At 38.4% G+C, this 26680-nt stretch overlaps 3 protein-coding genes across 4 annotated transcripts; 2 read left to right on the top strand and 1 right to left on the bottom strand.

Moving 5' to 3' along the window:
- Window positions 1-799: 799 nt before the first annotated feature.
- On the top strand, window positions 800-12810 carry LOC131301047 (pre-mRNA-splicing factor ATP-dependent RNA helicase DEAH10-like). 2 transcript variants are annotated; one of them, XM_058327155.1, is made up of 13 exons: window positions 800-1373; window positions 1475-1521; window positions 2931-3011; window positions 3906-4122; window positions 5019-5436; window positions 6685-6888; window positions 8099-8259; window positions 8438-8623; window positions 9245-9476; window positions 9853-10052; window positions 10599-10733; window positions 11486-11693; window positions 12177-12810. In XM_058327155.1, the coding sequence occupies exons 1-12, from the start codon at window positions 1189-1191 to the stop codon at window positions 11667-11669; spliced, it is 2250 nt and encodes a 749-aa protein (XP_058183138.1). In that variant the 5' UTR covers window positions 800-1188; the 3' UTR covers window positions 11670-11693; window positions 12177-12810. The 2 variants fall into 2 exon arrangements, with proteins under 2 accessions (XP_058183138.1, XP_058183137.1); XM_058327154.1 differs by having other exon boundaries at window positions 815-1373; window positions 12166-12810.
- A 1783-nt stretch (window positions 12811-14593) lies between these two features.
- On the top strand, window positions 14594-17608 carry LOC131301046 (protein SPIRAL1-like 2). Its single transcript, XM_058327153.1, has 3 exons — window positions 14594-14764; window positions 16527-16803; window positions 17276-17608. The coding sequence occupies exons 2-3, from the start codon at window positions 16561-16563 to the stop codon at window positions 17354-17356; spliced, it is 324 nt and encodes a 107-aa protein (XP_058183136.1). The 5' UTR covers window positions 14594-14764; window positions 16527-16560; the 3' UTR covers window positions 17357-17608.
- A 1875-nt stretch (window positions 17609-19483) lies between these two features.
- Window positions 19484-25490, bottom strand: LOC131301045 (ubiquinone biosynthesis protein COQ4 homolog, mitochondrial). Its single transcript, XM_058327152.1, has 3 exons — window positions 24855-25490; window positions 21403-21590; window positions 19484-20315 (listed from the first exon to the last, which is right to left on the bottom strand). Exons 2-3 carry the CDS (start codon window positions 21583-21585, stop codon window positions 19821-19823), a joined length of 678 nt encoding a protein of 225 aa, XP_058183135.1. The 5' UTR covers window positions 21586-21590; window positions 24855-25490; the 3' UTR covers window positions 19484-19820.
- Window positions 25491-26680: the final 1190 nt, after the last annotated feature.

Below are 26680 nucleotides of genomic sequence, written 5' to 3'. Positions count from 1 at the left end.
GTTCGGTTTTGGGCAAAGACTTGAGGCTGTCCAAGCAATTTTTTTTTTTTTGATCCGCTGTCCAAGCAATTGGAACTTGACTTTCTATTACTTGACTTGCTATATAGGAAATAAAACTTGAATTACTGCTAATACAATTAAACTTTAGTTACTAATATCTACAATTTGAAAAGGATAAGATTTTCCATTGCCAAAGACATGACTTCCATTGAGTTTTTCTACCAGATTCAATTTCCATTCCCAAATAAAATTTTCCTATTCAGCTTAATTTCTCGCATTTTTATTTTTCTAGTATACAACTTATTTTTTCCGGCAAACCATTTTATTTAATACTAGATTCTTAGTTATTTTTTTTATTCTTCTAAGTTCTAACTGAGATGGGAAATTTTACTTAGATTGAATGTTTTTTTACAGTAATGAGGAAATAATTGTTGTGCCCAAAATATGTGACTCATCATACAAGGAAATGATTTAAAATTAGCATTTTGCCCGTTTGATATATCAGGACAGACAAAATATCTATGTGCATTAGGGGATCGGCTAGTATGGCTCTTGAATTTATTTCCTTTTCTCGCTAAAAAGTTAGGAAAATTCCGAAACTATGAAAAAAAATAAAGAAAAAAGATAGTACTAGGTTTCAGGCAAAATAAATGAGTATATATGTTTGTTTTGTTGTTGATTGAACTTAGCTGTCTTTTCAAACAAGGGTAGAATAATGAATAAATTTTTAAAAAAAAAATTTAGAAAATTTCCCACTTCATGTAAAATTCCCTAAATTAAAAAGTGATTTTGTGAGCAAGTGGTTTTTTGGTCTCTTTTTTCTCTTCCAAATTTTATGCAGTTTTCCCTGGCCCAAAAGCGGCGCCACCCAGTTCGAGCAGGTGCCCCGTTCCCTAGCCAAACGAGCCACCCGTTCCCTTTTAACCACCGCCGCAGACGGCGGTGCCCGGTTTGAAAGCTCTGGTCTTTCGACGGCAAGACTACTCTCTCTCTCTCTCTCAAAATAGCGACCACCATACCAGTAAAACGGAGCGCAGTCTTTCTTTGTACTTTTGAGACTAGCGTTTCGCCTCGACCAGTGAGGTCCAAGTGGGTCTCCAATCAGAACCACCAAATTTCATCGGCTTGCGATCGAAGGCAAGTTCCGTTGCTTGCTTTTTTACCGGGGGCGTAATCGGTAGAAAGCTTATGCACGCAGAAGAGTCTTATAGCCCAAAAACAAAGGGGAATATCGGTTTTAGTAGTTCCTTTAAGACCATATATAATAATACTCACACAGCGACAATCTCCCTTTACGCTCGTAAGATGCCATCAATGGACCCTGCCGGAAGCGAAGGTTCCAATGGCGGCCCCAAAGCCGACTTCTTCGCCAGGTCTCATACACTTTCCATCCATATCTGATTTTTGTCATTCTATTTGTGCGTGTGTATGCATTATAGTACTATTACTAATACGTATTTTAATACACTCACAGGAAGCAAAGGATTGCGCAGCAGAGAAAATCCCTACCTATTGCTTCAGGTACTTCTTTTTCCTAATGTTTTGATTTGATGCTGGTGAAAACTTGTATTGGTTACTGCTCTAGTTATCGTCGTCTTTCCAATTCCACTGTTCCTTTCAATTGTTATTCTAGTTTGTTTTTATATATATTTTTCATGTGATTAAATACAACATATCAACCCCTTTTGTGCTCAATTTTTTGTTTAGATCATCTACAGCCCTTTACTCCAAATTTCACTTAGAATAGAAGCTTTATTTGATATGAAGCACTAGGCAAGCCAGATTCAGGCATAAAGCTTGAGTAAAAGCTTCAAATCTGGTGGAGCAGTAAATTTGAAAGCCACAAAGTAGTCTTGGAAATTTTGATTAAGTGTCTCATGATGTGGGTAACAAAAATGGAAGAGTTAAACTGATTTCTATATGAGCTTGAGTAATCATAGAGAAGGATTTGGGAGGTTTTACGAGAATTAAAAAATGGTTAAAGAATTTTTTTTGGTCAAATGGAAGATAATTCAAGATTTGAGTAAGGGCTACAAATGCTAATCGTTCTGAATTCGAAGTTACATATCCAGTTTTGAAAGAAGTTAGTCTGAGGTGTTTCCCTGTGGTTGAGGCATTTTTTCGGGGGAATTAGAGGAGATTCAGGCCGTGGTTTTTAATCTTTTAACGATTAATTTCCAAAATCTGCTCACAGATGTTTTATTTTCACAAAAAGCTAAGGCTTGGAAAAAGTTTCGAGGGCATCTCTATTGACCTGCTGTGGACAGATAGTCGTTCCCTCCTATTGGATCTTTGTGGTGTTTTTGTCATTGCATAGTTTTCCCCTGGCAAAAACTAGGCTGTCCAATTTCTTAACACAGTGGTGTATTTTTTGTTTGTAGTCGAGACATTGGAGGGATGTCATTGCACCTGCCTCTAATATGCAACTGCCTTAATAATACTAGGAAGCATGAGTATTGAAGTGTCATTCTATATAGGTAATATAATAATTGACAAAAGGCTGGTTCCTGTGATGCCATATCATCTCCCAGCACTTCTTGGAACTGATAATAATCTTTAGCTTTCCTTGTTTCACTCAGATTTAGTACAACCTCTTTACTTAATGGAGGAACATATAAATGAAATTTGGGTACCGTCAAATATGTAATCAAATGATATGCTGGCCATTTTTGGTTGAACAAAATCAAAGACATCCTGTGAGAAGGATCTCATTTCCCGTAACATTTATTCAAGATTCTATCTTATGGTATTTTAATGTAATTCAAGTTCCTGGAATTTATATTTTAGAAACCTTCATGTAATCTATTATTCATACTTTTGCTTACATTGGCAATGGAATACAAAAGGAATAATGGAGGTAAAATTGTACGTGTTGCATGCTTGTAAATTTGTCCTCTTTCTTATGGTTTCTAATCTTGATGATTTCCTAGTTGAAAAACGACTCATGGATGAGGTCAGGAGTCACGACATTCTTATAATTGTTGGTGAAACTGGAAGTGGAAAAACAACACGTAAGTTCTTGTTTTTTGGCCCTATGAATGTGGTTATTAGTTTTTATTTCCTTTCTGTTTGGGCTATTTGGTCTTATGGGCTCTGAGGGTTTGAAGAAAGTTTCCAGTGGAGTATATGTATGGTGTTTCATATTGTTATGCATCATATATGTTCTTTGGTACTTGGTAGATTGAAATATGTTTGTTTTTTTTTTTTTTTTGCATATTCCTGTCCTAAATTATTGCATATTTCTTCAAATGCCCCAACAATGCACTGTGAATGTGTGATTAAGTTGTATGCAATAGTTAGTGGGTGTCTTCATGTGATAGTTTGTTTTTTAGTGGTAACTGGTAAATGAGCATTAATAAAAAGAGAAAACAGTTCAGGCATTATTCAGAGTAAGACAAGGAAAAAGACTAGCTCATTAATAGACCTCTCAGTGTAGACTGTAGAAGTGCATTTCACTTGAGAAAGTGAAGACAGCTGAGGAATGGCTCCTTCGAGATACTGTTAGCCTTTTGTTTTGAAGAAAGAATCGCGTTGGTCCTAACTTGACTGCCTAGTGATCTAATTCAATTCATAGACATGTATACTCGGTAACATGTTCATAATTCTGCTCTAGTTTATGTCTCGTATTTTACGTCAAGTGGGACTTATATTTCCCCTTTGCCTTGATTTAGTTTCTATGCAATGACCTTCGACTCTTCCAAATGGTAAATTTGCTCACTAAAATAAAATTGGGTGATGAAAGGATCTATCCAAAACTACCATGAAGCTCTTCTCTATTCTAGATTCCCCCCATACGCTGGGCAAAAGGGAAAAAATGTTAACTCTACTCACCTTGTATTTTGCCTCTGCACACCTTATCTTCATCTAATCTTCTTCTTTTATATGTTGGCTATTACTTTGGGTAGAGTTGCCACAATATCTATTTAATGCGGGATTCTGCCGTGATGGGAAAATCATCGGGATCACTCAACCTAGACGTGTTGCCGCTGTTAGTGTTGCAAAACGGGTAGCTGAGGAATGTGGTGTTGAAATGGGCCAAAGAGTTGGGTATTCCATTAGATTTGATGACATGACTTCCAGTTCCACACGGATCAAATACATGACAGATGGGTTGTTATTGAGGTAAAAATCCACGACTTCATCGCATTAGTTTGTTTTAGTTCAATGGTTGCATGTTTTGGAAAAGTGTTTCATACTTTTTTTTGGCTTCTTGATTTGTCTCTTCACTTCAGAGGTGCTTTTAAATGGCAGCAAAAGTATGTGACTACATTGTCCAAGCTGGTACGATTATGTTGGAGATTATGGGTCCAGTGTGAGTGCATAACTAAAGGACTTCAAGCTCAAATAAGTCACTTTCGGTGAAATGGATTTCACCACTAAGGAGAGCAAGTTTAAGAATGTAAGAGGAACAGGGGATTTTAGTACAATTAGAGCAATGGTGGTGTGTGATGTGACAACATAGCCCCCGTGGTGTGTTTAGTGTTAGACTTGTCCCACATCGCTCATCTAAGCCACCTAAGCTTGGTTAATAAAATCTAGAGGCTACTCCACCTATTGCCAATTGGTTTTAGGTTGGAACCCTCCAAGAAATCTAACATGGTATCAGAGCTAGGTCTTGGGTGGCCTCACCTCTCGTGGGAAAGTCTCTGTCATCTCTATCGGCCGAGTCAGTTAGTCAGCTCCTGGTTTGTCACTTCCACGTGCATCTGGGCTGCACGTGAGGGGGAGTGTTAGACTTGTCCCACATCGCTCATCTAAGCCACCTAAGCTTGGTTAATAAAATCTAGAGGCTACTCCACCTATTGCCAATTGGTTTTAGGTTGGAACCCTCCAAGAAATCTAACATTTAGTCCCACGACGCAGTTTGCATAGGGATCTTCATGTCTTTCAATTATGGTGTTGGAGTTTCAGATTTTGTTTTAAAGCAGTCGTGAACTGATTATAGGGTTGCTTACTAACTGGAGCTTTTCATGATATCATTTTGGTAAAAACTAATGTAAGGTTCACTATGCTTGCAGGGAAGCATTATTGGACAAATATCTCTCTAAGTACTCTGTTGTTATTGTTGATGAGGCTCATGAGAGAACTGTTGACACTGATGTCTTGCTGGGCATACTGAAAAGTGTACAGAAAGCTAGGTCGGGACCCATCAATCAACTCCCTAATATCGATCACACAAAGGCAAACAATGAAGTGGTGATAGACGAAGAAAATGATTCTCAACGTGCTAGTAGTCTCAATCGATGCCGAGGCCTAAAGCTCAGTCCATTGAAGTTAATCATCATGTCTGCCAGTCTGGATGCACGTGGTTTTTCTGAGTACTTTGGTGGTGCAAGAGCTGTTCATGTTCAAGGGCGACAGTTTCCTGTTGATATATTCTACACTAAAGCTCCTGAGACAGATTACCTTGATGCCACTTTAATAACTATATTTCAGGTTGTTCATTGAGCCTCTCTAGTAACCCAGTATTATATTTCATTTTGGGTGAATTGTAAATTTATTGAAAAAAACAGTCTTAAAAAAGCCAATGCAAGCATACCTTCTGTAAACAATGTCTCCGCTAAGGAGCTGAGGCCTTTTGAGAATATAAATAATAAAGTTGCTCATCTCTCTAACATCTTAAGCTTTTAAATGAGTTGGTGGTTAACAATCTAACATGGTATCAGAGCTTGGTTTTCGAAGTCTTTTGGACAAGACTCTATGTCGTTGATGGTTGGTTCCCCTTGTTGTCGTTGATTGTTGTCGTATGTGTTGAATCGTTTGTTTACCTCACCACGTGCGAGTGAGGGGTTGCACGTACGGTAGAGTGTTAGAGCTTGTCCCACATTGGTTAAATATAACCTTCAAACCTAGTATATGAGCCTGGGCGGCTTCTCCACTCATTACCAATTGGTTTTAGGTTGCAACACTTCAAGAAATCTAATATGGTATCAGAGCAGGCAATTAATCATGTGTTCGAACCTTACCGCCTACCTGATGATTAAAATTTACTCATGTTTAGCCCGCTTATGGGGGAGAGCCTGGCTACACGCGAGGGGGCGTGTTGAGAATTTAAATAATAAAGTTGCTTATCTCTCTAATAGCTTAAGTTTATAGATGAGTCGGTGGTTAACAATCTAATAAGGCCAAATCTTATGCGGGATTTGGAAGAGGCTACAAATCATGATGTTTAGGGGAGTTTGTTTTACAGAAGAAAATCAGAAACTCCTAATACGAATATCAAACAGATCTTGTCTAGGACAGTGGAATATGGTATATAGCTATCTTGATCTTGCTTGAGTCCTACCTTGAGCTGAATACACTACGGAGGTTTGGTTCCTTCTTCTTTGCTGTCTGTGTGGTGGTTTCTTTAAAGGCTCTTTTGGAAATTTTGTTCCTGCCATTCCTTTATTTTCATCATCCCCTTTCTTTTGACATGGGAGGACTCAATTTTCCAGTTATTCTTCAAGTATGTCTCAAGGGCCTTCTTTTTATTTTTTTGATAAGTAATTTATTAACAAAAAGGCATTAAGGGAATGCCGCCCATATACAAGAGAGGCCAAATACAAGGGCCTTCTGAAAACTATATATATCTTGGTCTTGACTTAAATCAAGTTGGTTGTGCAATTGTTTTGTTACTAGACATTGTTTATCATCATTAAATTCAATGTTATAACTTTATTTGCTCAATTTTCATATTGGTAGATACATTTGGAAGAGGGTGCTGGTGATGTACTTGTGTTCCTTACTGGCCAAGAGGAGATTGAATCGGTCGAGAGGCTTGTCCTAGAAAAACTTCAACAGGTACCTGAAGAAAAACGGAAGTTAAAAGTTTTGCCTATATACTCATCTCTTCCATCTGAAAAGCAGATGCAGGTCTTCATGCCAGCTCCAATTGGATTTCGCAAGGTAGATTTTTCATTCATGTTTGAGTTCTTTTCAGTCGTGTATGATCTGGATGCTTTTGGTTATGTATGTTTTCGGACAAGCATTATTGACATTAATATTTGGTTCCTTTTACACTGTGATTTTGGATAAAAAAAAACTAGTAATGACTATTTTTTATGGCTGTCCTGATTGACAATGTTTTTGGGACATGAATATTTGTTCCCAGGAGTGTCCTCTCTTGGTTGAAGCAGATTATTTAAGAATGACTTTACTTAGGCTGCAGAGGTCCACACTTTCGTAAGAAATGCTGCACAATGTCGTCCAAATTGACATATTGTTATGTGCCATATGATTTGAAATTTTGTAAAGCATGCCTATTATTCTTGTCTGAAGCTATATATACGAACATGGTTGATGAAAAAAGAATGAGATATAAAACATTATTCGTAACTGAAGCACGTGAATATCAACAGCGGCAATACCCTTAATTAGCTGATGCACGTCAAGTGAACTGACAAGAGTTATACTGGACTATGACTTTGGTGAGTGGTACAATCTACTTACCTCACACCTGTGGTTAGCTTGTATGCTATTTGAAGCTTAATAAAGAGTTAAAAAGGTACAGGCAAGTGCATCAGAAACATGGTTTCTGTTGAATTCTGTGGAAGTTTCACAGGTGTATCTACTGGATAGATCACTGACTGTTGTTATATGATGTCCCTGGAGATGCTGTCATGTACTTCACGGTTCATTTAATCCTCTAAGATGTCGATTCATGTGTATGATTGATGTTTCTGTTGAGATATATTGCTGCAGTCCTGTTAAATGTGATGCAGTAGATATAGAGTATTTGTGTCGTTCTGGCATCATCTAGTGGTAGAAAAGTCTTGAGTCTATAAAAATAGGTGTGTGAGTCCTTCATGTGGTAGTTTTTGATGAATTAATATATTGATTCCAGAGCTAGAGCTCTTTATTCCATAGTATTGGGGTTATCTCTCTCTTATTGATTCTTACAATTGAATTGGTTTGCATCATTATGTTCTGCTGTTTAGTATTGGACCGCTTTTGCTTTTCGATTTTCGTAGTTCTTTTGGCAGTAATTTTGAAGAGGCTACACATTCCCTTTTGTTATTCACTTAAAGGTGCTGAGTGCACTTGCATTTTGGTCCATCATTTTATTGTGCTTATGCACTGTTCTAACAATATTAATATCCTTATATTTTCTGTTTAGGTAATACTAGCAACCAATATTGCTGAGACATCTGTAACTATACCTGGAATTAAGTATGTGATCGATCCTGGATTGGTGAAAGCACGCACCTACTCTGCTCGTACAGGAATGGAATCGTTGCTTGTTGTTCCAACTTCAAAAGCACAGGCTCTTCAAAGGAGGTAGGGAGCACAGCACGCTGGGTTCTATATGCATGGCTAAATCCACCAGTTTTTGTTCTTATTTCATTTCTTAGTGTTAGTGATTTTGTTATTCCTCCCCTGTTTTTTCTTACTTGCTTTTTTTTATAGACCAACGACAAATGGGTTTTTCACTTCTGCCTGCAATGTTTTATCACAGTGGACGTGCAGGCCGTGAAGGATCTGGCAAGTGCTTCCGCCTCTATCCAGAGAGGGAATTCGAGAAACTCAGTGATTCCACAGTTCCAGAGATCAAGCGTTGCAACCTCTCAAAAGTCGTTTTGCAACTTAAGGCTCTTGGTGTTGATGATATTATTGGCTTTGACTTCATGGAAAAACCGTTAAGGTAGAGAAAATAAGATAATGTGTTTGCTAATCACTTTGCTCAGCGTTGCAGGTTTGGCCATTGGTTCATGTACTTTAATGACTCCTGATTGTGTTTACTTTGCTGAGCCCAATTTAATTTTTAGGGGTCCTCATCGTATTTGCTTATTCACTCTATATCTTTGTATCCTTGATTGTCCGCCTCTCTCTTTTTTCCAAGAAAGTAATGACAAATACGATTTAGAACCCTCTATTCTTTACTGTAGGAAGCTCTTCTGGGGTTATTAGTATGGGGTTTTGCTGCCTAAAAATTAGTGCAGGAAATTAGCTTTTACGGTTGAGCACGTGTGTCTCTCTGAGAGAGAGAGAGAGAGAGAGAGAGAGAGAGAGAGAGAGAGAGAGAGAGAGAGAGAGCTGAATTTTGCATCCGTCCGTGCCAAAAGAAAATGAGAGAAAAATCACCTTGGCATTAGCCTGAGAGTTACACGTCACACAATCTTCAATACTCGAAAAACTGCTCTGCGCTATGTACCAGAAAACTATTGGCATTTAACATTTACTGAATTTTATAAGCTATTCTTGCTGAATTTGATTATTGTATACCTTGGAGAAATTTATCACCATTAATTTTATCTTTGAGCAGGGAAGCTGTTATCAAATCATTGGAGTTACTGGCCTTGCTAGGTGCTCTAACAGAAGAATCCAGATTGTCAAAACCAGTTGGACATCAAATGGCCCGGCTGCCGTTAGATCCAACTCATGCCAAGGCACTGATCTTGGCTAGTCAGTTTAATTGCTTGGAAGAAATGTTAATAACTGTCGCAATGCTCTCAGTGGAATCTATTTTCTATGTGCCTCGTGAGAAGCTAGAGGAGGTAGCAGTTGATAATTTGTTTCAAATGCATGTCGCTTGTGTTCTTGCAGCTGTTAGGTTTTACATAAAGAGTGTGTGTGTGTGTGTGTGAGAGAGAGAGAGAGAGAGAGAGAGAGAGAGAGAGAGAGAGAGAGAGAGAGAGAGAGAGAAATGTTAATAACTGTCACAATGCTCTCAGTGGAATCTATTTTCTATGTGCCTCGTGAGAAGCTAGAGGAGGTAGCAGTTGATAATTTGTTTCAAATGCATGTCACTTGTGTTCTTGCAGCTGTTAGGTTTTACATAAAGTAAGTGTGTGTGTGTGTGTGTGTGTGTGTGTGTGTGAGCTTAATTTGGAAATCAAGCCTTTCCAAACTGGTTTTCCCCCTTTTGGCCAGGCTCGGACTGCAGCAAAGTGCTTCTCAAGTCTGGAGGGAGACCATCTGACATTGATTAATGTATACCGTGCTTCTGATGAGTTATTTGAGAAGAGCAAGATAGGAAACAACAGAGAAAAAGCTGAAAAAAACATGAGAAAATGGTGCAAAGAAAATTTCATCAATAGCCGCTCCGTAAGGCAAGCTCGAGACATTCACAGGCAAGCTACATCCTCTTTTTTGGGTTTAAAGCCAAAATATGACTGGTTTCCTGTTTGTTTCAATTTTAAAGTTATTAATTTGACTTTTGATTTTTTGGGGATGCACTCGCCCATCGTCTAAACGTTTTCACCTAGAGAGTATCTCCAATGCAGATGCGGATGGGTCAATTCTTTATCTTTTGTTGCTTCAATGTACTTGCGAAATGAGTTGCCAGCTTTTGGCAATGCTATACTTTGTGCCGTTTATGACATATAAAATGTGGCATGCCAACTTTCCTCTCTTTCTCACATAATGGGGCTCACATGCTGTTTGAATTGGGGATTTCTTGAAGAAACTAAATGAATTGCATTTCTAGCCATGGAGTAAGGTTGCTAAAATTTGGCAATTTAAGTTCTGTAGCTGTAGCATGCCAAAATTTAGTTTGACATGTTATTTTAGGCGTTTTGCATTGGAGATGCTCGTATTTAATCCATGAGAGACTTTCTGATATATGATAGTCTCTCAGATGTGCATTCCTAATTTCAATCCCTTGTGCTTTGTTTCAGGCAAATTCGGGAAAATGTTGAACAGATGGGTCTGCATGTTGCTTCTTGTGGAGACGATATGCTTCAATTTCGTCGTTGCCTTGCTGCTGCATTTTTCCTCAATGCAGCTTTGAAGCAGCCTGATGGTACATACAGGTACCTAGTGCAATACTTTTCTCATAGCAGGTGCTTCTGGGTTACTGCTAGAACTACTTTCGAAAGGATAGCGTATATTCTTTCCTGTTATTTCCAAATGCTGATTCCCTTGCCCACCTTTACTAGCAAACCTTGAGGTTGTTTTGGAGATGAAATCCAAGGTGGTTTAGGATTCTATATTTGGGATTTAATCAGATGCTAAATTTTTTTGGGAGAGATTTGGCAAATAGATTCTGCATCACATTAGCGTATGGGAGTATCATCTGAGAAATAGATTTTTGATGTGGATTTCTGCAAAGTTCGCTTCCTGGTTTGTGTGGAACTGTGAGAAAACAGAAATTATTTGGTGGTGGGTGGAGGTGGCGGTAATTTCATTAAAAGTTTTCCGAAGTGCGTAAAGGAATCGGAGAAGGGGAATGATTTTTGCTCTCCACATTTTTTGTAAATGCACTCAAAAGTTGTCTTTTAGTGCTTCAATTACCCACAATAAAATAGCTAAAAGACAAAATTATGAGTGCACTTATAAAAAAGTAGAGTGCAAAAATCATTTAACCTCGGAGAATCACTTTTGGTTTTGGATAATCCCTTCAAAAAATCTATGCCAAACATCTCAAAATGTATGTGGGAGAATCAATTATTCTCCCAAAAATAATGTCCTCAATTTTATATTTGTATCTTGCTTTTGCTATTTATTTGGAAATGGTCTTCCTCTCCCCTTTGCAAGACATCTCACATTTCACTTTAAATGGCAGGGTTTTTTCAAGTGGTCAGTCGGTGCAGATCCACCCTTCTTCTGTGTTATTCAGGACAAAACCAGACTGCTTAATTTTTGATGAACTAGTACGTACAAATCATAATTACATTCGGAATGTGTCTAGAGTTGACTACTTGTGGTTACCTGAGCTGGCTCCTCAATACTACACATTGAAGGAGTAGAAAGTCATGGCATCAATATTGAAGGTGAGAATGACTTGTTTTTGTCGTTCTGTATTTTCGAGGTTGCAATTTCGTGTCTTCTTTGCTACGATGACGCCATTCACGTTGTCTCAAGTTACCTGCATAAGTAATTGCAGGCATGGGGTAGCATGTACTATTTTGGCTCTCTGAGCATAAAGATACAGACTTTGATGGATAGTCCCTAATCGTTTTATTCAGGTTTCACTGATTGTGTGAGGCGACTTGGTGTGGTTCTGTTTTCAGAATCAAACAGAACCAGTCTTTGGCACAATTATTCAGAAAACTTGTTTGGTTTGATGGGGTTTAAAACTCTTAACAAGAACAGTTTTGGAAAAGAACCGACTTTTACGAAAACACGAAAAAGATGTTTTCTAATTCTCAAAAACCAAGTTCGCGCTAAAATAAGTACACTATAGATGAGTGTTTGTTTGTAAATTTTTCTTGTCTCGTCTCCTTCAAACCTTTATATCTTCAGGTTTGATGCAGATATCGATTGCTTTGTTGGAGGGGACTTGTTCAACTGCATCTGATTCTTGGAAAGGGGTCTAAAAGGTTGATAAGCCTGCCAAGTATTTGCAGGTGCTTGTTTGTTTTGTGGCAAGGAGTTTCCAGGAAAGGTGATCTGTTCTCAAGCCAACATTCTTAGCCCTATTTATTGAAAGGCTCTATTTCAATCTGAAAACAAAGCTGGAGTGAGGTTATGGCAGCCATTTTTCGGCGTTGGCAGTGTCTCTTCAACGGTATTTTCGTGCACAAATATATGCACTGCAATGCACTTTCGATTTGATAATGTAGTCTAGTTAGGTATGGTTAATTGTGCTTGCGGGGGTGCGGTTCTTTGAGTTCTTTAGTTGCTTCACAGTCTTACTTTTGGCAAGCTCTTTAGTCTTTCACAATGTTAAGGGAAGTGGAGAGGATGAAGGGGAGGGCAAGGCTGGGGCCTGTTTGGTACATTGCTTAAAGGTAATTTGTTTGTTGTTTATCCATACGAAATTGGAGTAACAAACAAGCGATGTTAACTTAAGGGGATTTCCGTATTTCTCGTATTTGGATTCTTTTGGGCTGTATTTACCTTTTTGACCATTGATTTGTGTAATGAAAGAAGAATGGTAAGTGGTAATATTGGATTTATGCTTTAACCAAACAGGTATAGGCAAGATACTTTTGGGGTTTGTTTCCTCTTAAGTTATTAGGTTCAAAACCTCTCATGCGTTATACATTCAGGACTCCCGCTAGCGAACGGGTGGAATTGCTCGATTGGTTGTAAGATTTGTCGAGGTGCGTATAAACTGGTCCGGACACCAGAGTTATAAAATTTAATAGCAGTTGCTCAGAATGCAAGCAACACGTGAAACGTGAATTCATTTCCGTCCGACATGCTCGACCGAGTCACCGACTACAGCATGGAAGATTCTATTTCCACGCCCCGTTTGCTGTCTCCAGTGATTCCTCATCATTTGCCTCTCTTTTTTGGAAGTCTGAGTGAAATTGACTCGAATGGAAAAATTCTATTTCCACGCCCCGTTTGCTGTCTCCAGTGATTTCTCATCATTTGCCTCTCTTTTTGGAAGTCGAGTGAAATTGACTCGAATGGAAAAATGTGAACAATTCTTTTCCATCTAATAATGCCCAACTTTCCACTCCGCATTGGAGGAATCTCTGTTAAAATCTCCACACCCCCTCCCATGTTCTCTCTCCACCCCTCCCCATGTTATCCCTCTCCCTCAATTTAAATAAATACAAAAGCACAATATTAAGAATTTAGAATTGGGGGTTTGTGGAGGCTCAATACCTTTTATGTAGTATTGATAGATAGATAAATTGAAGAGTTCCCAAAAAAAAAAAAATAGATAAATTGAACAAAGAGTTAAATATATGAAGAATTTAATTAAATTTGATTCACGTAAATGAAAAATTTACACAACAAATGCTGGGACTTTTGTCTCAAGTTTTCAATTTTTATGTTAGTCTTCTGTCCTCCCAATGTCAATTTCGGAATTAAGTTACCAAAGTATTTTAATTGGTAGAAGGACGTTTTAATAAAATCTATGGGACGACAAATGACATTTTGAAAACACTACTGGAGTACATGAAATGAAAGAGTTATAGTTGAGATCATATGTTATGAGGACAATATGATCGCGATTTTATTTTAAAATTCTTCTAGTCTTTTTCAGGTCCTTCAGATAGTGACAAATGAGTCGAAAAAGATTGAATATAGGATTCGGTAAGATCTAAAACTGAACCAATAAACCTTCTTCATTTATTTTATTTCACCCTATGTGACAAATGAATTAAAAAAGATTGAATACATGATTCGGCAAGATCTAAAAATGAACCAGTAAACCTTATTTATTTATTTCACCCTTCTAATAATTATTCAAATAAATGATAAGATTCTTCTTCTTCCTTTCTCCCACTATCTCTCACAATGCAAATGCACAAGTCCACAAGTTTTGTTTGGTTTTCATCTTTGGGTATTTTAGTTTTGGTAGTGGGTGGAAAAAAAAAAGATAATGATTAGATAAATGAGTAATGAGTAGAGAGATAAATGAAACTAATAATTGAAGAAATAAGGTAATGATTGAAGAGAAAAATAGGGTAATGATTGGAAAACAAAAACAAAACAAAGTTAAAAGAGATTAAAATTCTTTACACCGCCGGTGTAAACATTTGTTTTCCCCAAATCAATTATATTGTGTCATGTCGCCATGTTCTATTGATTGAGACCACTGTTTTGTAATATGGAGCGATATAATTGATTTGAAAGAAACAAATATTTATACCTACTGTGTAAAAAATTTATTCTCAGGTTAAAATGAAAAACAAACAAAACCAATAAAGTACTAATAACATCAATTCTCCCTCACTTTAGGGGAAAAGAAAAGAAAAACCCATAAATTCTGCCCCTATAAAATACTCCACCACTACTCGGTACGTACCTGGAAATTGTAAAGTTGGCGTGCCAATAGCGCATTTGTTCATAGTTGGAGTACCATCAATCATCAGCTTTCACATCCTCACTCACTCTCTCTCTCTCTTGTTCACCAGATCCCGATCCAGAAGAAGCTAAGGTAACGAAACCCTAGACCTAGATCTCTTATTACATGCTTGATTTATGGAATGTGTGATTGCTCGCCTCTCACATCTCTGGTGCTACCGATGATTTTCGATGCCAATGCATTTCCCGTTTTCTTAAATTCTTGTGGCTTTTCATTGCTTAATCTGTGAAAAAAACCCAACAAATTTTGTGAATGTATATACTTGTCTCCAACCCTTTTATCGTTTTCTCACTTAAACTCAAAATTCAAGTGAAAACACTTTCATATTCTCAACTCCACCCCTCGAATCGAACTTATATCAGAGTTTTGCTTGAGTTTTTACTCGAGTCGAGGGAGACTCAAGTCCTTACTCATATTTTAGAAGGCTATTTTTGCCTCTCAATTTTACAACTGTGCCATTAATGAAGCTTTTACTCAAATTTATGGTTAGATTCGGGTTTTGAGCAAAAGTATAGGTGAAGGCTGGAGATGCTCGTACTTGTGCATCTACATGTTGTAGAGGTCGATGTGGAAATTCAACTTTTTTCTTGGAAGTGTTCTCCCTTAGCATCGTTTTTGTTCTCTAGGGGAAGGGATGGGTTCAATTGGGTATATCTTTAGATTGTAGATTATGTTTCTTTTGTTGGAGACTTGTTTTGATGTCCTCTATATCATCTACGGGTGCTTGAGAAATGTATCAGATTGATTCTTTTTAGGGAGTAGATATGATCGCAACTTAAAAAATGTAAGGCGAAGGGATGTTTTGTGAAAGGATACAACATGGACCTATTACTGAAATACAGGATCAACGAGCATTTTACCAAATTGGATTGGAGGGAGAAACGTTGTACATAGTTGGTTCATTGAAAGAAGGAAAAGCTATCAACCTATATTAGCAGCTCACATTTTCATGGTAGAGATTCAAGGCTAGAGAAATTGGACATTTTGAGCTTTGTTCGGGCTTGGTGAGGCTTGAACTCGACAGTTATGGTGGAGCTTATCTAACACAGTTTTCATGTCTTAGAATCAAAAGTGAGATGCGGAAATGTTGTGCCTTATGTTGAGTCTTTCCTTTCTTTTTAGTAGCTTTTTTCCGGAGTCGATTATGGCAGTTGAATCAATTAAAGGAGCTTTGTAAGGTTTGGGAATCAAGCTTCCTATACGGCTGGACAGGCTAGGTTGACATAAGTTTTCTCTCAAACAGGAAATAGAGTTCTTAATGTGCCAGTGTGATGGTGTTTCCCGTGCCACTATCCCATGGATTGCAATCCACTATCTCTGCTATTGCACACACTGGTATGGTTTGTATATGCAGTCCGGCAGTTTATATCCCAACTTCCTTTAGGTTTACTTGGACTGGTCTGTCAACTGGTGACCTTAGTACTGTTAGCACTGCTTTTAACTAGGGTTTGCTGGCACTACCTACGAGAAGCCATAGAGGCTGGATTTTTTGTCATGCAACGAATTTGTCTGAGCCAAAGACCAAGCTGTCGTCTATCTCCCCTTTGTGTGAGGCCAGCAAATATACATGCCATGGTAGGGTTGTCAAAACGCCAAGAAATGATGAACTGATGTCAATAAGCAAGAATGCTAATGTTCTGTTTTTGCAAAATGAGTTCATTGAAATGAATCCTAACCTAGTTCTCGTGATCATGCTTGTCTGTTGTTCCTGATTCTAGTTTCTAGCTTCTCAATTGACTTCTTTCAATGTTTATTTCCCTACTTGTACTCCTTCCTTCGTTGATTCTGTGTACTATACATTACGTTTGTGTAACCTACTTTATACTGTGAGCAGGGTAAAGTTTCTTGTCTAAGAAAGAGTCTGAGAAATGGGGCGTGGTGTCAGCAGTGGCGGTGGACAGAGTTCTCTTGGCTACTTATTTGGGAGTGGAGAGGCTCCAAAGACAGCTTCAAACAACCCACAACCTGCTCCTAGTGAGGGGCAAGCTGTTAATAATGGGCCTCCCTCCAAGACTGCTGCACCTTCTCAACCAGTAGATGTAGCCAAGCAGATTCCTGCGGGTATAAATAGCAATGCTGCAGATGGTCAGAACAGTGGAAATTTTATTACCGTACGTCTCTAGTCCCTGTAATCTCTGTTGTAAAAAAAGTTGGTAAATTGCTAACTAACTTTTTTCTTACAGAGTAACATTTGCATCAGTTCTGCATGCAGTTACTTCAGTGTGCTTCGGTTCATGACATGATATTTTGGTGGAAGTAGTTAACTTCCATAATAGAGGAGATTCAAAAGATATATATTCATCATTAATTCCTCAGTTTTTAACATACTGCGGATGAGCTGTGATGTAAAGCAAATTACTACTTAACAAGGTGTGATCATGGTCCATGATGGATCTAGGGAAACATCTGTTTTTTTATGCAATTTCAGAAACTACCTCCTCTTTATCATGTGATAATGTTATTAACATTGCTGCTTTCTAGTCGAACAAAGCATTTCATGCCAAAATTTTCAAGTTCTTCACTGTTCTCCTTATGTTGCATCAAATTACCCGTGTCCCACTATGGTTACTTCCCCTTTTGCAGGATCGGCCCTCGACTAAGGTCCATGCTGCCCCTGGAGGTGGGTCTTCTCTAGGTTACCTATTCGGTGGTGGTGGCAACTGACAATTGCGGTTCTACCGCAATGGAAGTATTGCCAATCGATTTTATGAACTTGCATTTTGGAAGGTTTATTTTTTTTGGCTTTCATGAATTGGGAACTTGCTTTTTCATGTATTGTAATATCGAGGTGGGATGGTGGTGGTTGTGGTTGAGAATACTCAATTCTCGATTCAAGAACATGTGTTGTGAAGCTTACTGTATCAATTGTATCGAGTAACTTGGGGGTTGTTGACTATTAAGTATCATCTTGCAATACTTTGCTCGCTCTATGTTCTCTATCATGGTTGTATTTTCTTTTTCTGAATACGCTTCTCTAATGCCTGTGGTGAAGATTTGGATTGTAGCCGGTAGGGTTTAGGTTATGCACTTGTGTTTGACAGGAACAAAGCCAAATTGATGAGGATCTTCTCATTACTAGTGTATTGACACTCACACTGTCCCACCTCCCGAGTCCGTTTCCTTCCATTTAGTAGGACTCTCTCTCTCTCTCTCTCTAAAACTCTTCATCTTGGCGTCAATAGAGTCGGATCTCGTATCCCAAAAAAAAAAAAAAAAGGAGTCGGATCTGGTGATTTCCAGCCTAGACTCTGGTGACAATATTTTAGCTCTAGCGACATTGGAGTAGGATCATATGACAAAAGCGTTGGATGTAGTGACCACCACTCGATGGGGACTACCAAATATGGGGCGGTTTTTCGTTTTGTTCTTCTATTTTGTTGTTTGCTTTTACCTCTTTTTATAGAGTGTTTCTCTCCTTTATGGATCTTTTGGATCCTTAGGGGTTTGCTTTCGAAAACATTGTGCACTGCACTTGTGTTGTAGTTTTTCGGTTTTAGTTTTTCATCTTTTGGATTCCCTACCACCTCACCTTTTAATTGACAATACTCCCGATCTCGATTTCTGTTTGCTTAGCAGTATTTGTTAAATAGAGTATGAATGTATGGTGCTCGCATATGATGGCTTGGGTTCTTCTAAATTTTCGTAAGAAAATCTTCTTGTAAGTGCCCTTGGGATATTCTTGAATGATTTCTGTTTGCTTAGCAGTATAAGCACTGGGCATAGCCCGCCATCATCACTTTCTACCTCTCACAAATTCCCCCAGCTGACATACCCTTCCCGACCCGATCCAAACACTCCCCATGCTCCTCCTTAGCCGCCAATCAACCGCCACCATTTATCTTCACCCGCACGTTGATCAGACTTTCAAGGTTCAACAAATGTTCATTGTCCAAATTTGTAGGGTTGAACAGAGAACCATTGTCCTGAGTTAACGAACCAAATGGTTTTCGACACCGCTTTGAAGGGCGATGTTTATGCGATTGGTTTTTTTTTTTTTTTTTTTTTTAATTTTTTTTGAAGGTGGCCGAATTGAGTTCATACATTATTCACTTCTTTGGTCAACAATCCCAAACAACCATCTTCCATTAGAGTTGCTTATATCTTTCTCTCAATCTCCATCACTCTCCTTCCCTTTGCATATCTACCAAGATCCAACATCAACTACAAAAACAGATACCGATGCGGTTATCAATGAATTCACTGGAAAAGATGCAATCCTGATGAAATGAGAAGGCCATTCCTCCAAATCCAATCCTCACCCAGGTGGTTCAAAGTTCAAGCCCAAATTCCAAGGGAGATTTAGTGATAGGTCCACTATAGACATTTCATAAACCCATAAGTTTACTTAATAGTTTTGTAAAGCCATAAGTTCATACAACCTAAACCCTAGGGTAACCTATGAAAGTGCCTAAAACCCTAAACCCTATGAAAGTGCCTAAACCACTAAAACCCTATAATAGAAAAGTGTACCCTAAAGCCTTGTAAAAGAGTCTAAACTCTAGAGTACCCTATCCTATAATAAAAAAGTGCACCCTAAAATCTTATGAAAGTGCCTAAACCCTAGGGTACTCTAAAATGAATTTGAGACCTTACAAAATTAATAGGTGGACTTATGGACTTATGAAGTTCACATAATGGACCTAAGACTAATTTTCTAATTTACATTTACCTTATTCACATCAGAATGGTCAAACAAGTGCACTTTTTCCGGCGAACTTTTTCATTACCAAAACATCCAAAGAGGGAAGGAATCGGGATTTTGCATTCAAGGGAGCCATAACATGAACTACATTCTCAACAACACTCAGGATATTATTCAGTCTAAACATCGATTCATTTATGTATCACTCTGACATTTGACATAGTTCTAAAACTCGAAAAATAATCTATCATCGAGTTTGTGCTAAGGCCCAAAATAATACCCATCACAACATAAAGAAGCAGAGAGTCTATTCTAAAGTATGTTCAAGCGTAAGTGACCGAAAAGCTATTGCAACTCACAAGCATTTATGAACTTCTTAATACATGGCGACTTTTTTGCTTTAGGAAGGGCCGTGCCTCATATACCAATCTTTAGGTTTGTCCTCGATGTAGAAGGAGCTTCTGGTCAAGTAAATCTGCCCAAATTTCAGCTGGGAGGAGCAGGAGCAGGAATTATACCCCATCTCCTCCGAACATCTTGCAAATCCTCATGAAAGTGCTGCTCATAGTAAATAGATATGAGGTCGGTGCATTGCATGCCAGCCCGGATGGCCCACGGAAAGTAATGCTGGTAGAACAATGCCCTTTGTTTTCCACTGAATCTTGCGGTGCCACCAACCACGGACAATAGGCACATGGGAAGCAACATTTGCTCAAACTCTATCACCTTAAGTGCTGATTCTCCAATCAAGTTGGTGGGAAGGTCAAATAAGGTGTGCCAGAAATCGTGCACCTCCCGTGCACGCATGGCAACGTAGGCCAGCTCTTCTGTTTCCATGAACCGGACTGGTGGCCTATCATCTGGGGAGAAGTTTCTGGATCCCATGAACCTTGCGTAGGCTGCACCAAATGTGTTAGCCGGTAGGTCCCACGCATGCCCCACATTTGAAGAGATGACACGAGGTCGTTCCAATAGCACTGCCTGAGAGAGAGAGAGAGAGATGCATCACTAGTTAGCTAAATAAGAAAATTAATCTAGCATATGAATAAGATGCCCTTAGTTCACAATGCAGGTAATAAAACACATTCTTCCGCTCTAGCATCAATAGCTGCCAAAAAATAACAGACTCAAAAAGTATTGAGCAGTGAAAGTTTCTTCCGTTCGGGAAAAAAAAGTATTGGGTAATGTCAATAAAATAATATCTACGGCAAGAAATTTTTTAAACATTCCAAGGGTGAAGCATCTAGCCAAACACACAGTAAATCCTTTTTTTAAGGGAAAAATAATTGGTGTCGATTCTGATCATTTTGCTGGTACAGAGTCCATAGAAACATGACAACCCTTACTCGGCAGTCTTAACTTTCTTTTAATTACCCCCCAAAACATATATGGTTACTTGATGAAACACGACTGAAACGGCAGCTTAAAAATCCTGTAGCCTCAAATATTTACTTCAATGTTGTTTAAGAACTATTTATAGAATATGTCCAAGTCAAATAGCAATGATACTAAGCGCTTACATTTAAACTTCTCCAAGCCCAAAGAATCAATTATATGGATATGATAACAGGACATGATTTCTAATCCTAGCAGCTATTACAAGCAGATAACTATATGGCAGCCTATGTCGTAAAGACAATGCTATCTAAACGGTTAAATTATGCAGCCTGTTTTGGACACATGTAGTAGGCATCAAATCAAGCCAACAGAATTGAATGCATTAAGGAAAACAATCTCTTATGATAAACATTTCCAAACTATTAACCACAACCTTTTGCTCTGTCAATATGCCACATAAATTTTTCTATAATGATGGCCTCTACCAACAACACATGGAAAACACTCGTAGACACTAACGTAGTCGTAGTACTTCATTCACTGGAATGTTACAGTCATTCCCTTGGAATGCTCATCTCGATATTCGTAAGAAATAAGAGAACATATATAACGAAGGGCTTCATCACTCATCTATTTTTTTACTGGGATGCCAGGAAATGACCAGTGAACCTAACACTACCAGTGACTATTAGAAACCCCAGAATATAACAAATTAATAAAGAAGCCTTACTCTGCCTTCAGGACTTCTCTTCATCCTTTCAAGAACCCTTTCAAAAGCAGGCTTCCCAGTTGTCTCTCCCAAAGCAGCTATTAAATCTGCTCTTCGTGGGTCTAGCAATGCACCCGCGGCTGAACCAACCGCAACTGCAGCCCGCTGCCACCCATTAAGCCGCAGACGTGCTCCCTCTATCATTGCATCTATGTGCAGGTTAAGAAGTCAGGTAAATTCTAATAAACCAATACCATTAAAACAATCAAACCGTCTTAAACAATGCCAATACCGTTGTTATTTGTCAACAAATGGACGGAATTGGAATTCTCTATGGATTGGAGTAAATGAAAGCAATAGACTTAGAGAGCGCATGGCGTAAGTAATGCTCCTATCAATAGTACACCAATTACCAAGGGAAGTCCTATGGTTAAGCATTTCATCGTACAAGTTTGGTGCAAATGAATGTACCACTACAAGATCATTGAAAAATAATAGTAGTACGCTTCATTTAAGGAAATGAAGGGGAGCAAATTAGAGCACCAATTAGAAAACAGCAACTAAAAGTTATACTAAATAATTCCCATTGTCTTTAAAACTAATTTAGTCCAAACTCGCCCATATTAAATTTGGAAGCATACACCCTAAAACCAATTTAACCCTAGGTGGAGAAACCCCAAAATGTCTGGTACTCGTGCATCTGCATATGTGTTGAAGTGATTCACTCTTGGTGCGGGGATTGGACATCCCAATACTTACTACTAGACCCCCAACAAATTTTGTTTAAGCTTCTAAATTACCCATGAACAACGGCAATTACAGAGCGAGATATATATATATATACACAGTCCGGATCTCCTAAAGGATCCCGCACGGGCTTACCGTGTGGGACTCCCCTTTCCCGATCGAATTATGACGATCCGATCAGCTCAAAGTGATCAGAATGTGATTTTAAGGATACCCGCGAGAAATCAGCAAAAAAAAATGATCGGGAAAGGCTTCATCCGAACAGTTTTTTATTAAACGATTCAGTAAAAAACTGTTCGGATCAAGCCCTTCCCGATCATTTTTTTTGCCGATTTATCGTGGGTACCCTTAAAATCACGTTCTGCACACTTTGAGCGGCTCGGATCGTCGCAATTCGATCGGGAAAGGGGAGTCCCGCACGGTAAGCCCGTGCGGGATCCCTCATTGGATCTCGAGTGTGTGTGTGTGTGTGTATATATATATATATATATATATATAGAGAGAGAGAGAGAGAGAGAGAGAGAGAGAGAGTACCTTTCCGATTTATAGTTTGTTTGGAACTAACAGCCCCTTTGGCTACCTAGGTGAGAAAAGAAAGGAGTGTAGTTTCTCACCATCTTGTTTGGATGGACAAAAAAAAGGAGAGAAAAGAAAAGAGGATGTCATGTATATTTTTACCAAAATAACCTTTTCTTTTCCATACCCAAAACGTTGGTAGCTAGGGTTTGTTGACCCAAATCCACGCACAAAACCAGACTTTCGAAGAAAGACGAAGAAGATTTACAACTTTGTTTAGACGAAGAAGATTTGCAACTGGGTCGTCTGAAGAAGATTTGCAACTCGGTTCAGACGAAGAAGATTTGAAGCCTAGGTTTTTAGACGAAGCAGACGAAGGTGGTCAAAATTGGCAACTCGGTCATTTCTCACGGAATCTGGCCACAATTGGTGAGAAACGAAATGGGTAAGGGGTTTCTCATTCTCCCCATTTCTCACCCTCTCTTTCCATTTTCATCATCCAAACGTGCGAAAGAATCACTTCTACCTCCATTTCTTTTCTTTTCTCCCGAAATCTCTCAATCCAAACGAGCTGTAAGGGAAAGAAGAGGAGAGGGAAGACTTCTTTGTTGTTTGATTTCCAATTCTGTAAGAGGGGGAAATCTTTACCTTCTCCTTATTTGTTCCCCCTTATTTGTTCCCCACGGAACCTCCTCCCAATATTCCCCAATATGTAGGTTAAGAAGTTGGGTAAATTCTTATAAACCAATACCATTAAAACAATCAAACCTTTTTAAACAATGTCAATACTGTTGTTATTTGTCAACAAATCGACAGAATTTGAATTCTCGATGGATTGGAGTGAATAAAAACAATAGAGAGTGCATGAATCGAAGTAAGCAATTCTCATATCAATACACCAATTTTTTACTCCTTCCGTCTGGATTTAATTGTCTATAGTTCTATTCTAACCGGCTAAAACACGGGTTATATCTTTGAATCCGTAATGAATTTTATATCGAATATGGATCTTGTTTGATAGATCTCGATTAGTTCTATAATACAATGTTTTAGAAATCACGTAAAACATTATAAATTGAAAGATATAATCGATTGAAAAATGGCACGAACTCCAAAACAAGGACTATTAAATCCGGACGGAAGGAGTACTTTTTTGGGTAATGATGTAGGACAGAGTTGGAATAGGGCTAAGTATGATCGTAGACGAGGGAAAGGGGCTGTTTTTAGGGCTGTGAATAGTAGACGTGAACAGTATTTTTAAGGAGGGAAGAGTAAGAGAAGGATAGATCTAGGCCTCACACCTAGGTTACCAAAGGCATCACACCTAAGGCCTCTTTAGCATCACACCAAAGAATGAGATTGCATCACACAATCATAAAAGCTTAAAGCTAAATTTTCATTCAATCAATCATAATTCAAGCTCTTGAGATTACATGACTTATATAGACTCCATAATACTTGAATGCAAATAACTACTCCTATTTCCTAGATGGCTGGATAGGATGAATGCATACATAAAGGTTGAATACATTAAATATGTGGTCAAACTTCCCTAAATGAAAAGACACAAGGCTCATGAAAAGTCACAGCCTTTAATGTTCCAGTCAATGCCTAATTAATATCCCAGGTAGGGCCCACATCATCCAGCATATGCCAAATTAAGGCTTGGGCCTTAGAACCATCCAATCCACGTTTTTTATAGCCTTTTATCGGGTGCTGCCATTTTCCATCAGGTAATGCAGGTTGTTCCGGGCCACCTAGCGCGCATCTCAGACTAATCCCTACAGCCCCTTCTACAGCCATTTCATACGCTTACACATGGGGTGAAGTGTCCCTAAGAGTTGCTGGTGAGGGAAATCGAACCTGAGACGTTAGGAAGGAGTAAACCCCTAAGACCCAGACCAACACCAGAAGGCCAACCCCTTGGGTACACAAATTACCAACAGAAGTCCTATGATTAAGCATTTCATCGAACAATTTCGGTGCAAATGAATGAACCACTACAAGATCATCGGAAAATGAGTCGTTTCAATGAAAGGAAATGAAGGGGAGCAAATAGATCGAGGAGCACCAATTAGCAAATACGCAGCCGAAAATTACACCCCGACAAAAATAAGCACGCTATTGAGGAGAAAAAACCCATTTCACCAAAGTACCAAACTAATAAAATCCAAAGACGGAAAGCAGGAAGAATTGTTCCGAGTACATACCAATTGGGGTAAGCCCAGTTTCCTCCACTGCCTTGAGAGGTCGTCTATGCTGTTCCCCTTCGTTTTCTTTGATCGGAGGTTGTCTATGCTGTTGGTCAGGAGAGAGAGAAACCTTCTCGTTGGGAAGAGAAGTTTAAGAAGGAAGAGAAGTTTAAGAAATAAGGCTTTGTTTGGAACTTGTGGAAGGAAAGAAAAGAGAAGAGAAAATGTATAAGAGGAAAACTATGGAGAAAATGGGGTTCTTTCCCTTGTTTGGTTCCAGATAGAAGATGGGAGGAAAGTAAGGGAGAAAAACCTTTCTCTTGTTTGGATCCAGCAGAAAAATGAAAAGAAAAATATCTGACTTAAATCTGCCACTGCCTTCCTCTTCTAATCTAAATTCAATTAACAGTTGCTGTCATCAATGAAACCTAGAGAGCACTTACAAGAGGGGAAAAGGTGCAATCTAGGGCTTCGATGTTCCAACTCTCTACTACGTTTACAACCAGACGCCTCTGATTCTTCTCCGGTCCGTCGACGAGGGTCGGATGGAGAGATAGAGAGAGAAGGGTACCTGCTACTTGCTTGATTCTGAGAAGGATTCCCTTCTGATGAGGAGAGACACAGTGAGAGGTGGGTGCCTGTTTTTCTCTCCGGAAAGTGCCGTACAGCAGCAGTGCACAGACCATTTGCGCCCGTCTCGGGTCTCACAAAGATAATTGGAGTTGTTCATTTCGTTCAAAATATTTAGTTTAGAGTCCTTATAAAAATTACCTCAATCCGATATCGGGAATGGTATTTACAAATCATTCAACTTTGCTTCAAAATTTAGCCTAAAATTTAAAGCAAAGTTTGATGATTCGTAAACACCATTCCCGTTATCGCCGTTATCGGATTGAGGTAATTTTTTACAAGAATCTTAAACAAAGTATTTTGAGCAAAATGAACGACTCTGATCATTTTTGTGGGATTCGAGACAGCTTTTCTCTCATTTTCTTCCCTCTCTTTCTCCTTTCTAGACTTTTCCTTTCAAAATTCCACCATATATTTTTTTTCTTTCCTCCCTAAATCAGGAACCAAACAACCCAGAGGGGAAAATTTTAATTTTCCTTTCTGTTTTTTTCATTTATTTTCCTTAGGTTCCAAACAGAGCCTTAATATCTGGTATTAATTATCAAAAACACGTTTTTAACCGTTATTTTCCCATTTAAGGCCCAATTTAAAGGGTAATGATTTTGCTACTCCCCTTTTGTTAATGTCACTCCCCTTTGTGTCTTGATTAGATGATTTGTTTGGTGGAAAAATGAGAGTGACATAAACAAAAATGAGAGTTACAAAATCAATTACCAATTTAAAACCCAAATTAAGAGTCACTCCAAAAATGGATCTGATGGGTTTAGGTTAATTATGTGACTCAACTAATAAACAAGTTGGGTTTGTTATTGAATTTGGGTTGAAATTGCCGCTCAGTTACTGTTGATCTACTCCTGTTTAATTTGGATAAGATATTACTTATCAAAAAAAAAATTGGATAAGATATTTATAAAGTAGATAAAATTTGGACCTCCAAACTACTTTTAGATTTTTCACTTTTACCCAAACAAAGAAATTAAGACCATAAGTTTCTCAAAATTCTAGAAAAAATCACCATAAGTTTTTCAAAATTCTAGAAAAGACTCGCATGTTGAAACTTAAAATTTTAACGCAATCAACTCTTGTTTGTTAATGGTAGCATAATTAACTCAAACATTGAGATTGTTTGACTTCTTTTTGATACATAGTATTTCACATTATATATAGAATTCAAACGCGACTTTATTTTAAAACAAAGATCACGGAATTAAAAT

Source organism: Rhododendron vialii, chromosome 9a (assembly GCF_030253575.1).
Source record: "Rhododendron vialii isolate Sample 1 chromosome 9a, ASM3025357v1".
Lineage (NCBI taxonomy): Eukaryota > Viridiplantae > Streptophyta > Magnoliopsida > Ericales > Ericaceae > Rhododendron > Rhododendron vialii.
Note: the sequence above shows the minus strand (reverse complement) of the source record. Positions and strands in the feature narration are given on the sequence as shown.